This window comes from Pyrgilauda ruficollis, unplaced genomic scaffold, assembly GCF_017590135.1.
Source record: "Pyrgilauda ruficollis isolate IOZ18807 unplaced genomic scaffold, ASM1759013v1 scaffold15, whole genome shotgun sequence".
NCBI classification, from domain to species: Eukaryota; Metazoa; Chordata; class Aves; order Passeriformes; family Passeridae; genus Pyrgilauda; species Pyrgilauda ruficollis.
The window spans coordinates 7,784,008-7,797,249 of NW_024513654.1; the positions used below are offsets into that span (position 1 = coordinate 7,784,008).

Sequence of the window (13,242 nt, forward strand, 5' to 3'; positions counted from 1 at the left end):
GATAGTTCTGGCTGCCGTGGCAGAAGTCAGGCAAAAATGTCACTGCAACCCAAGGAGAGGGACACATTCCTGTGAGACTGGCTCTGTCCAGGAGCCAGGTCCTATCAGGAAGCCTTAATGAATAAATCACTGGAAAGAAGAGTGCACATTCAGTGGCTCCAGGATACAGCTACCTCGGTGTGGAAGGAGAACCAAATTTCCAGCCTGCCACCCCAGAGCCCAGGTGTGTCTCTGGCAGGCTCCTACCTGGGCTCACGGCACCGGCACCACGCATGGCTATCCCGGGATAACCAGGGCGCTTCTCCCAACGTGCCCAAAGCCCCACTGCAGCCAGAGCTCACCATCCCAAACACGGGGCATCCCCAGGAGCCGCCCCCCGCCTCATCCCAGCGCCCGGTGCCGTCCTCTCCCGCCCTGGCCCCCAGCCCGGCGCTTCTCCCCGGGGACCGGCCGCCTCCCCACGGCCCCGGCAGGGCTCGCCCGGCGGCAGAGCCGGGAGCCGCGGGCAGCCCGGAGCGCCGATCCCGGCCGGCCCCGCGGCTCGGGGCGGGGCGGCGGGCGGGGCGGTGCGGGCCGGCCGGGGCAGCCGGCGCTGCTGGGATCGGAGCCTGCGGAGCCGGGCGGCGGCGTGTCCCGGAGCGCTCGGGAGTCGCTGGGCTGCGCTCCCGCTCATCGCCATGGAGAAGTACAAAGGTGAGGGGATGGGAGCGTCTCGCGTGTCCGTGTCCCGCGGCAGCCTCGCTCGGGGACCGCCGGGGGGCTCTGGGGACCTGCGGGGGCGGCGGTCCTCGGGGTGGCTGACCCGCTGGCACGGGCTCCTGCGGAACGCTGTCCCCCCGCGTGGGAAAGCGGCGGTGGGATGCGGAGACAGCTCCCGAGGCGATGTTTCCCGAGAGTGGGAGCGGGATCGGCTGCGGGGAAGGGTCCTGCGAGAGCGGGCCGAGCCCAGTTCCTGCGGCCGGGAGCGGCTGTCCCGCCAGCGGGACCGGGCGGGCAGGGCGGGGGTCCCGCTCCGCCGGGAAAGGCGGACGGACAGTGGGACGGGAACTGGCTCCCGGGAGGGGATCTCCGTGTGCGAGGCCAGGGTCAGCCCGGGGATGGAGGGGAAGCGGTGCCCGCCGTGGGGACAGGGACAGCTCGGGGATGGAGGGGAAGCGGTGCCTGCCGTGGGGACAGGGACAGCTCGGGGATGCAGGGGAAGCGGTGCCCGCCGTGGGGCGGGTGCGGGGAGCGATGGGGAAGGTGCGGGACAGCGCGGGCAGGTCTCGCCCGGGGATGTGAAGTCCCTGCGTACCTGCCCCAGACACCTTCCCCCTTCAGGTAGGAAGGGAAGGAGAAGGAGGGAGATGTGGGAAATTTTCACGTTTTATCCGATCCAGAGATCGGGACCTTTTTCTGCCACTTAAAAGCAGCGGCTTGTTGCGTTTTCTGGAGCCGCTCAGTTGCCTGACATTGTCCGTTCCGTCCTTCATCCTAAGCCACCGATCTGCGTGGATTTCCCACCCTCCCAGGCTGAGCAGGCACGACACTGAGTGTCTGTTTTCTAAACGCAAATAGTTTTGGTGGTTAGGGAGAGGGTAGGTGAGCACTCCCAGCTTTCTCCCTGGCAGGTTTCATCCGGGCTGGCTGTCACCCACAGCCCATTTATTTCCCCTCGATCAATGGCTCTGGCGCTTCCTGTGTGATGCTGCTTGGTCGTGAGCACCGAGACTGGCACATCTCAGGTCCGTGCTGCTATGGACACTCCTGGGCACTCTTCAAACATGAGCTCTCCTTGCCAGCTGAGGCGGAGGAGGTGGGATGCGGTGCCCGGGAGTGCACGGGGCACTCGGATGTGTGTGGGTGCTCCGTGGTTTCTGCTCCTGCTGATGTGTAGAAACCTCCCCTGGAGGAGGCGGATCCACCCCTTGAGTAGCACGGTAAATTTTACCTGTTGAGAGGAGATGGGACTCTCCTTTTCACTGCGGTCCTCCTCATGGAACTTGAACATTTATGTGGGGAACTTGGTACTAAACAAACGTATTTCTGCCAGACCCCGTTTGTATTTATTACTGTCAAACCAGAAAGGTTTGCTTACACCTCAGTAGATGCATTTGAACTAATAGCTCATTTCCTAATGTTGAGGTATTATATTGTGGAAATTAACTTTTGCCAGAACTGTATGTTTTTTTCACTGTGAAATACTTCAGCGTTCTGACAGGGCTGGCACTGTGCTGCCTGTTGCATTTGATCCTTTTCCTCCTTACAACTGGTGCTTTACAGGCCTGATAAGCACAATAATAACACACTGCAAAAGCGATCTTAAGGATTATATTACAAATCAAATATTGTGTAGTTGGTTTGGGTTTGTTTTTTTTTTTTTTCCATCCTGGCAGGGTTTGCACAATTCCATTCAGTTCCAGTAGCAAAGCAGTAGATTCATTAAGATTCAGCTATGTTTTGTATATTGCCTTTTTAAATATGCACACTGCTCCCTCAGAGCAGCGGGGATGTTCTGCACATGTGTGATGAATAAATAGCGAGCACAACTGAATGATGGCAGAGCCCTGCCAGGGCTTTTTTGTGTTGGTGCCGATGGGTGTGGGAGCGGGGGTGGTGATGAGGCACCGCCAGCCCTGCGGGGCAGCCCCAGGTGACAGCACAGCTGGGTCAGTGCGTGGGAGGTGTCCCCACTGTGCGGGGTGACCTGGAGCTGGTGAGGTGTGGGGGAAGGCTGGGCTGGAGGAGAACATTGAGGAGCCTTGAGGAGCAGATGGAGAGGGCAGACAAGTGGGTAGTTATTAATAAGCAAGGGGGATATGTGCCTGTTCTGTTGATGCCTTGCTGTGGGGAGTGTTCATCCTTGCCGCTAGCCTGGCAGAGTGCTTGTGCAGGGAAATCCTGTAATGATAGAGGTGGATGGACGCAAAGAAGGCTGTTGAGCAATGAATTGGTGTTCTGGGAAAATGAATTTGACTACAAAATCTGTCATACTGCTTATGAAATTAAGTTTGCAACCACCATCAAACAGCAGCATCCTTCCTTTAAACACGGGCAGGGATGTGCAATAATCCAGACTCTGAGGTGGCACGTGCAGGCTCTCTGCTGTTTCAATGGCAGGTGAAGCAGCCTCAGGAATCCTGTTGGGTGGAGTGTGCAGAGCCAGGTGGGGTGGGAGGCTGGGGCTGGTGCCTGGCAGGGTGGCACCGGTGGAGTGGCAAGAGCTCAGGCTGTTGGACTGGCATGGTGGGAAGTGAAGGAAAGATTGTGAAACTCTCCTGGGAATGGGTTTCCTTTCCCAGCCACTGCAAATGAGGTCACAAGGCCAGCTGCACAGGAGGACACTGCTGCCTCTTGACTCCTCTTAGGCTGTTGAAGCTCTGAAGGATAATCATGAAGTTCACGAGGGGTTGGGTTTTTCCCTGCCTGCCCTAAAGAATGTCTGCTGTTGGTGAAGATGCTGTTTATAAAGGCACCTTCTCCCTGTGATTAAGGAGTGTGTGTGAGGCATAAAGAGCAGCAGACCCAGCAGCCCAAGGGGACAAGAGGGAGACCTGCAGAGAGCAGTGACCGAGGGTGGACAGCGTAGTGACAAGGACAGAGCTGCTAGTCTTGCTCTTGCTCCTCCTCTGTTTCCTGTGAGTGCTCTCACCCCCTTCCCATGTGTTTTGCCTTTGAATATGGCAGCAGTCCCATCTTGTGCTCCCTGTTCTAGGGGCATTGTGGCTTCTTGCCTGCTCCTTACCACGCTTGTCAGACGTGGCTGGCTGGTCTGTGACCAACCATCTGCAGACCCCGGGAGGGGAAGAGGTGCTGAGTGCACTGTTGCTGCTGAGGGAGGTTTTGGGGACACCTTCATTTACCTGCCATCTCTGTCAAGTCCTCTCAGACTGACACCCTTGTTACCTCAGTCATGGGTGATGCAGCCCTAAGGTCACAGTCTAAAATGTTAAGTGATGTGATCGTGGAGAGATTTGTAAGATTATTGCTGTGTTTTAAATGTGTTAGAGGTCTATAATGGAAATCAGAGCAGATTCCAGCCCAGTTCTTCAAAGAGAAGTGTTTGGCATTCATGTTTTACTATCTCTGCTGAGCAAAGATTCAAGCTGCACATTCCCTGTCAGAGGGTCCTTGGAAGTGTTTGCAGTGCTCCCCCAAGGAGATGAACATTGTTTGCCCACAGAGGAGAGGTTGTCTTCTTAACAGAAACCAACAGGTTAGTGTTGATAAGGAGTAAAATGGTGACTTGGTAAAAAGAAGTGTTTGCTTGCTAACTGGGAGGGGAAAGGGGGTGAGTCTTTTTAGGACTAGGGCATACGTTCCTGCACATACAAAGGGATATGCTTGGTGTTAAACTGAAAAGTGGAGACGTGAATAAAAGACAAACCGTGGTTACAATCTGAGGTGCTTTATAAACTGTTGTTAATCAGAGTTGGAAATGGATTGATTCATATGAACAAAATCTGGTCTGTCTGCAGACACATGTGGTTTCTCCTCAGTTGATTGTCCACACAGCTGTTGTGTTTAACTCATTGTCTTGGTGTGGCAACTGGAGAAAGCAGGGCAATGTACTGCTCTGTGCCAAACCCAGTACAACTTCCAGCTGCTGGGCTGAGCCTTCTTTTAAATGCAGATGAAAATTAGTGTTATGCTTAACCTCATGACATACACAGTAACTCTCACTTATGTGAGAGGGACCCTGGTTTGTTTTGGAGAATGGAACAGGCTCTCTTGGGGAGTAGGCAGGAGTGCAGAGTTATTTACTCTGCAGGGCTTCAGGACATGGAGCCTTTTTTCTGCAACTGAAACCACAGCCTGTCTCAAACATCTGCCATGCCCACCCTTCCAAGCCCTCCCACCTGTGCCAGTATAGCACTTCTGTCTGCTCTAGCACAGCTGCATTTCTTGTTCAAACAGGGCACATGAGGATGCTCTGAGCTGTATTACATGCACACAAGGCTCTCCAGTGCTCCCCACAGCAGGACAGGCTCACTGCAGATGGGCTGTAGGGATTCTGGCTTCAGCCCCATTCCATGAGCAGTGATGGGAGGTGTCCGTGTAACTGCCACGTTTGGGGTGCTCCTTTTGCTACCCCAAAATGATCCCTGGGGCTGGCTCCATCTCTTCAGAGTAAGAGGCAGGGATCCATGCAGTGAAGGGCAGGGGACCAGTACCCCTGCTGCTCTGGGGTCTGTGCCCCATCTGTGTCCCTATGCCAAGAGCCCTACTCCTAAAGCCAGGAGAGAAGATTTCTTCCTAAATAAGGGAGAAAAAAAGAGGATAAAAGCTAGCTGACAAACTCTGAGCCTTTGGGCATCTGCTTTTGGAATGCTCTAGGCAGGGCAGGAGCCCTTCCTTTACCTTTGTGTGTAAGCAAGTCTTGTTCCCCTTCTTCCCCACAGCTTCACCTCTCCTCGAAGCTGGCCCTGTGTGCCCTGCTGGGGCTGCAGACACTGCCTGAATGAGGGTATTGTTCCTGTGCCCTCACTGATGGCTTTCACTGAACACCCACAGCCAGGAACACAGGGAGTGTCTATGCAAAAATGCTTGTATGCTTTATGCTGGGGCATGGCTGGCTCTGTCAGCCCCCAGCAGCAAGGAGGGCTGGGGGCAAGCCCATGGGCAGCTCATGTCACCCAGGCTGAGCAGGGCTGTGCACCAAAGCAACACCAGCTTTAAAATCTGATTTCTGGACACCTGCTTGTTCTTCAATGTTTCCATCTCAACATAAAGTGCATATGAAGGATTTGGTGATTTGTCTGAATCCCTTAAGATTTCATGGCAAATTCAGGACCTGAATCCCAAGCTCCTTCATCAATAGCCAATGCTGTCCTTGCAGCCATCCTTCCTAGATCAAGGGAAGTTAGGGATGCTGTTCTTTTGAGAAGTCTTTGTAAACTCTAATTTGCTGTACCCTGTGGAAAGGCAGGATTCCTGTAATTCAGGGAAGTGCATCTTGAGGCAATAGCAACCAGAGAGCCCAGAGCTGTAGGGGACGTCTTGGGGACCAAAAATAAGAGGAGCACCTATCATCAGAGGGGATGCAGAGCATGTGCACCCAGGGCATAGGTGTTCCTCTTTGAAGCTGTCTGGCTGAAGCACAGATCCAGACCCAGCAAGCGAATTGGGATCCTGCAGTCACACAGCCAGTTTGATGACCTGCATATTATTGTTTACTTCATCATGGAAGTTGAGTCATTTGTGCTTTTCTTTTGGGTCAACAGACAAGACAGACTGGTCCAGTCTGTGCAGCAGCCTGTCAGCACAGCTCTGTGGGTCAGAGATGTGTCTGACAGGGTCTTGTTCCAAGGACCTGCTGGTGCAGATGTTCATGCAGCCACTTTCTGGGCTGGAGCTGCTGGGTTGGTGGTGAATTGGGCAGAAGTGTCAGTGAATTGGTGAATTCCCTGGCAGTAGCTGAGAGAAGGCATTTCCATTGGAAGAGCTATGCTGCCCTGTGAAGAAGAGGGTTTAAACTTCTTGCTGTGTGCTATGGTGCAGGGCTAAAAAACTTGTGTGAACTGATGGAATGACTGTAGGAGCTCACAAATGAAAAATCTTTTCAGAAGTGTTCAATCTAAATTACTAGATTTACTTGAATCCAGGGAGCAGAGCTTTAGAGGGAAAGGCCTCCAAAACAAACAGGAGTTGCTAAGGGTGGTCAGAGGAGCTGGGGCCTTGGCAAAGCTCAGCACAGCGGTGCTGGGACAGGGAGCAGCCGGGGCTGCAGCCACCCAGAGTGGCTTGGCTTGGGGCTGGAGGGCCAGGCTGGGAGAGCAGCCCTTGCTTGAGGAGCTGAGAGCGGGGCAGTTCCTGCCACGGGCCTGGGAAATGTGCTGGGTTGGTCTGGAGTTCAAAGGACAAGGGCCAGGACTGATTAAAATACATTTCCCCTCCGCCCCTCCGCTGACCTGTCGCTTTCTCCGTGGGCAAAATTCCATAGAAAGCAAGCCTGAGGATGGTTTGGAGCATGGCAATGTCGTCTTTGGTTGTAAACAGCTCTGTCTGGAAGTAAATATCTGAGAATTATGGGATCAGACTGAAACTCCCACGTAACATACAGACTTGGCCACTTGCAATTTAATAAAAGTATTTCCCCTCCTTGGGTGGACTGGGCTCTGTGCTGGACAAAGATTTTCTGATGTATTTTTTTTCTTTTTCTTTTTTATTTTCTTTTTCTTCTTTTTTACACTTTGGATCTGCTTAGGATAAAAGTCTAGCATGAAGCTTAGAAAAAGCCTGGGAAATAGGGAATCACAAGTCTTAGCTTGGAGTTTAGCCTGTAGGTTTCTTATTTCTGAGTGTAGGAATCTCCTCCAGAGATAACCAGGAGCAGTAGCTACCCCCAGCACTGGTGTGATGCACATGGGGTTTTTTAAACTTTCTTTTGTGTTGTAGGAGAATGAAACTTTTAAAAAATATCTTTAGATTCCAAATTTTGCTAATAATTAATGAGGCTTTCCAGAGAGAGCTGGCACTGAGTTTGGGGAGTAGAGGTGGCAGCTAAGCAGTTGGGATGCCTTTTGAAGAAGTTTGCATAACACTTTGGCAGCAGTGCTCTGGAAGAGGTGGGTCTGAGCCAGGAGATTCTTGCAGTTCGTGCTCGAGCCCTTCCCTCTTGGACTGAGTGAGATGGGGAGCAAGTCTTGGTCTGCTGCAAGGAGGGGATCTCTGTCCTGCAGCCTGTGTGTGTTCTGAGGCAGCCAGCCCAGGCAGGTGGTGAGGGGAAGTGTGTGTGCAGCTCCTGTGAGATGAGATAAGGTATCTGCAGAGAGATCTCTGATCCAGAGTCGCTCTGCACATCTCATCATTGCTGTTTGTCACTGCAGAGTATGACAACTATTGAGGCTGGGAAGAATGAGCTGGCTCGCAGAGAACCTGAGTTGCACAAGGTCACAAGATGTTACAAGTGGCTTTTGCTGAAAGTCCTCCACAAGTGTGTGTAAATTTGGGGCTTTCTTCTGCTGAGGAATGCAACCAAGCCAGCTGCAGCCCCACAGCCTTCCAGTAGCACTGTCAGTTTGTCATCTCTGGAAGGAGCCCATGTATTTGTTCAGACAGTCCCAGTGCCAGACAGCTCTGACTTCTGATGGTCCTGCTGTGAGTGAGCTGAAATCAGTAGACTGCAGAGAGAGTTCTGGTGCCTGCTGGTAACAGGTATGTGGTTGCAGCAGTTAGGGGGCCAGCACTTGTGGTAGCAAAAATATCACAAGTCTGGGAGTTGGGGCTGACTTTAAAAGTGGAGATGTGGCCAGCCCAGACTTGTGCAGTGGCTTGTGACAGCTGGAGGCCGTCTGCTCCATCCATCCATCCCTTCAGCAGCTTCATCCAGGCTGCCTGGCTGGGGAGCACGTCCTGTCTCCTTTGTATAAACCCAGCATCTTCAAGGATCTTTTGTGTTCTACTGCAGTCTCTAAAATGTGCCACGTAGTCTTGAATGGTGGGAACGTCTGCTCTTTTTATTGTCATGCTTTTCAGACTTCTCCCTGGCTCTGGGGAATGCAGCATCAGGCAGAGAGCTGGGATTGTAGTGCACAATTCCACATCTGCTAAAGGATTGCCTGATCCTGCTAGCTGCTGAAATGTGATAAAGAGGAAGAGAACACTCAGACTAATTGAGCTCAGTTAACAAAGCAGTGAGCTGTGGTTACCTGGACAGAGGGGTGGGATGTGCATTCATACCACCCAGCCACAGCCAGGGTTTTTTTTTTCCCTTGTCGGCAATTCAGTACACAAGCACTGGGGTGCTCACATCTCTTCTGCTGAGGTGTGAGCTGTGTGTGAAGTTGTATACACTAGGTCTGAGTGGGGGTGCCAGGCAAACCTGGCTGCTTCCAGTGGTCAGGAGCCCTCCTCCCCAAGCCTGAGGTCACAGACAGCAGGGTCACCCACTGGCAGGGTGGCTCTGGCTTCACCATCCACTGCTGCAGGGGTCTGGAGTCTGCTGGGCAGCAGGGTGGCTACATGCTTTTTCTCCTGGGTTTTTTCAGTCCATGTGGGTTGTTTACCTCATCTGGGGCACGTTGCACTTGGTGCCTGGGGCTCTAGGTGTAGCCAGTGCTGGGCCTGCAGGTGCTTTTGGAGTTCAGCAACCTCACCTGTCTCGTCAGAAGATGGTCACAAGTGCCCCAGAGCTGTGCAGTCACCAGTGAAATGTGCACGTGACAGTTTTGGGTGGTTTTGGTTTTCTCCCACACCACTGTTTGTGTTCCACGCTCACTTCTGTGTCTTGCTCCTCTGAGCAGCAGTGTCAGAGCTGAATGCAGTTGTTGGTGAGCCTGTGCAGGGTCACAGTGACCTAAAGCCAGTGACCTCTGGAATAAGTTTGTCATGTCTGCAGAGCAGCTTCTTCACCCTTCACCCACCAATTCATCCAGCAATACCTCCTCCAGCCAGGCTGTGAAAAAGCTGTAGGAAGACATGAGGACTGAACTTCTCATGATGGTCCTAATAAAGGATTACTGGATTCTATCTATAACTGAAGTAATCATAACACTGAGGAGTTAATAATATAATCAGTTTCTGCTTGCAAGGGCCTGTCTTGTTTCAACAGAAGTCAGCTACCAAACTATTTAGCAAAGCAACACTTGTAAATGATTTATTCTTGAGTTAAGCATGGTATTATTTTATATAAACACAGGTTTTCATTACTGCTTCAACTTTATTCCATTTTCTCTCTACTAGTCATGTTACAGGAAGCACACACAAATCCATGCACAGTCTCCTGCCTTTCTCTAATGAGCTAGCTGATGCTATTGTCTAGTTGCCTATGTGCCACATCCGTTTAATTTGCTATAGCTAGAGCTTTGGAAATGGTCCCTCTCATGAGGTGATGCTTCTTGGAAACTAGGTTGCCTTCCAGGTGTTGAAAAGAATTATTGACTTATTTGGTGCTAGCTGCTCTAATACAGTTCTGTGCAGACCATGTAACTGCTTAAAGTGTGTCAGAAAATTATCAATGCTCCAAGTGTGGTTTGGCTTATGTTTGAGTCCATGTGAACTCTAAGGTCTGGTTCTAGGAAAATTCAGCAGTAAATCAATCACAAAGTGTATTAATTATGCCAACATATACTCTTGATTTCTGGGCTATTGAACTGTAGTTCTGTCTGACTGTGACCCACAGCCCTGGAATCACTGTTGATGTGGTCTGTCATCTGAGCACTTGGATCATGGTAGCCTGTCACACTCTCAGCTCAACGGGCTCTTGCTTTAATCACCAGGATATGCCAAAATACCGGTGGACTGTCTCTATATGGGTTACACTGGTCTGTGCTGAGCCAGTGTAAACTGGCAGTGTGTGAAGCAGAGCAGACCTGGGCGAGGATGGAGGTGCTTGAAGCCTGAGCCTCTTGGCATCCTGCACTGCTTAACTTTTGTGAATGTAGTTTTCCTATCAGGTTGTTCAAACAGATGCTCTCTAAGTGTAGACGAGATCTATTTCTGGAAACTGGAGTGGGAGTTGGCAGAGTGGGGGGAAGTGAAATGGCAATCAAAATTCCCATACTTTATCCTAAAGGCTGAATTCCCACGTCTGGCTGAGAAGAGAAACAAATGCTTTCTAGACCCAGGAGGCTCAGCATTCCCTGAAACAGAATGATTTATTTTTAATTCTGATAGTTCACTGGAGCTCTTAAACCAAAAGAGCAGTGACAGTTTTATTATACTTAGAAATAAAGGCAGCAAGCTCTGGGCGATGTGAGGCTGGAAAACCTGGAGTGCTGTAGGAAGGGAGAGGGCAGGTTCATCCAGACATTCAACCCCTGCTGAGTCCAGCCCAGCCAGAGCATGGCCTGAATTGCAGGGGCAGCATCCAGAGGCAAGGTTTGACTGGCTGGAAATCTGTGTTGAGCAGCACAGGATTAACATTCATGTTTCTTTGGACTGGCTACGTCAGCCTTCCTTCAATTCTTTGGCCTAAATAATGGCATCCCCTAAGCTTATATGCTGGGTTTTTTTGTTTTTTTTTTGTTTTGTTTTGTTTTTCATTTGCTGCTGATACCATTTCAGCTATGGCCAGTGTTTTATTCGTGTGATGGTCAGCTGTATCTCCCACAGGAATGCTGAAGCCATGGGGACTGACAGGAGCACAGGTGGGTGTTGAGCACACATTGTGTGAGAGGGACTGAAGATCATAAAAAGGGTGTCCTGTTAGTGCAGTGCATGGGATAAAATGGACCATCCTTGTGGTTAACAGTAAAATAGGCTGTTTGCTGTCCCTTTGGAAGTGGCATTGCCCCAAAACCAGGATAAGAGCCACGGACTGTTGGGTACCACTTCCAGGTCACACATTCTTACACCTTTGGCTGCTTGTGTCTCTATTAAAAATGTGTAGGTCTGGATGATGCTCCAAGGCTTTCTTTAAGGTGTTCTTCTAATATTTAACCCTGATCACACAATCTCACTCTGACATTCTGGTTAGCTACAAAATTTTTGCAGTTTGCTTTTGTTCCCATGCTGGATTTTTTTTTTTTTGGAAATGCTCTGTTTCCAGCATATGTTCTTGTTTTTCCTGATAAACATGCATGTCTGTTGGCCCACATTTAGACGAGGTGGGAAGGGCCAAATTAATTCCTGGTGTCATTCCAGCATAGTCAGTGGGCTGACCACAAAGATCAGACTGGGTCTAAGATTTACACTGCAAGTTTTACCAATTTTTACTGATCCATTACCTAACTGTGTTCCTGGTGCTATTGATAAATATGCCTTTGAATTTAATATAATTAAAGCTGATTTGTTATGGAAGAGGGATGTAGAGCTGACAACTCCTTTGCCAATCAGACATGCTCAGAATTCCAGGTGCTAATAGCACTGACGTGGCTGACCCTTGCTCCAGTGTCTGGACTGTGTTAGTTGTTTGGACCATGAAAGATGAGGAGATTCTACCACACTGGAGACATGCTCTATGAAAATGCAGCCAAATCATCTGTGGACACTTCAGCAAGGACATTGTCACCTTCTCTGATCCTCTAGGCTGAAGCCTTTCCAGCTGCTGATGAAACAGTGCTGCTGGGAATGCTTGCTTATCCCGGATTCTGGGATGGAATTTCAAATTTTCTTTCACCCTTTCCTCATTCATGCGTTGTTTTTTGTTCGTTGTTCACAAATGTGCCGGCCTGCTCTGCCATCATACTGACAGAAGGAAGGAAAATGTTCCGTTTTGAATATGGAAAGGGAGTTGCTGCTTAGCACAGGCAGAACTGGCTTCTAGATGAAAGAGTCAAATACCAAACTGTTTTGTTTCAGTTTGAGCAGGACAGGCTTTGATCTAGAGGAGATGACTCAGTCAGTAGCAGGGAGCAATTCTTTATAGTGCATTTAGAAATAAAACCTGAAGATTTAGGCTATGACGGCTTTGACAAGTCAGTCATAGCATATATTATGTGAAAATGAAAACCATAAACATCTGAAATGAAGTGTGGAGGCTTTTCTGAAGAGAGAAAAAAACCATTTCTGATATTGGTTGCCAAGAGTTTTCCTCAAGTCAGAAAGGACTGGGGGTGGGGTAAGATCATTCCTATTGCAATAGGAATAATGAGCAATGTGGACAAAGCAGGAAGGGGAAAGACTTCCTACAGCGCAGCTCAAGCCAGAGGTGGGGCCAGGATGAAAACTGGGATCTCCTGGCCTCAAGTCAGGCTCCATAATCCATCTCTGCTGCCTGCTCTTCACCCTGCCTCGATGCATCATGCCCTTTGTCACCTCTCACAGAGCTCTGGACAGAGGTGGCCGCGGTCAGGCCCCGCTCGGTCACTGCCTGGCTCCACTTGCACAGAGCAGGGATGGCCGGATTCCTGCTACTGAGCTGCTTTCATCTGGAGCCAGGTGACGGCCCTGATCAATGCAGCTGTGTTTTGTGGCACTGCAGCTGGCCAAACAAACACAGCTGGAGCGCGGCTGGGTCTCTGCGCCGGCTGCACACCCGCGTGGAGTCAGAGCCCTGTGGCGTGGCCAGTGTCCTGGGGACGTGGTGAAACACGTCTGGCTCCACACCACGGGCTGCTGGCAGTCCCAGTGTGAAAGCAAAGTGTCGCTGGTGCTCATTATTTCTGCAGCTTTATTCTACATCCAGCCTCTGAACTTCATTTTGTTCTGTGCCACTGTCCTGTGCAGGCTGAGAACAAATGGGTCTTTACCTGAAGAACGTTTCTTGGTTCTTCTTGGTGGCTGCATGCAGGTGATGGGGGCTTCTTTGGCATAGTTGCCTTGTGAAGTATCCTGCTACTAACAGTTTGTTTCTGCTGAGGCTGAGGAGTTTATTTCTCC

At 50.7% G+C, this 13,242-nt stretch overlaps 1 protein-coding gene across 3 annotated transcripts in view; it reads left to right on the forward strand.

Annotated features, from left to right (window-relative positions):
• Positions 1-577: 577 nt before the first annotated feature.
• Positions 578-13,242, forward strand: part of AFAP1L2 (actin filament associated protein 1 like 2) — a 64,827-nt gene continuing 52,162 nt past the window's right edge. For all 3 annotated transcript variants that reach the window (XM_041461286.1, XM_041461288.1, XM_041461287.1), the window contains exon 1: positions 578-693. In XM_041461286.1, coding sequence (XP_041317220.1) covers positions 678-693 — 16 coding nt within the window. In that variant the 5' untranslated portion in view covers positions 578-677. The remainder of the gene's footprint in view (positions 694-13,242) is intronic.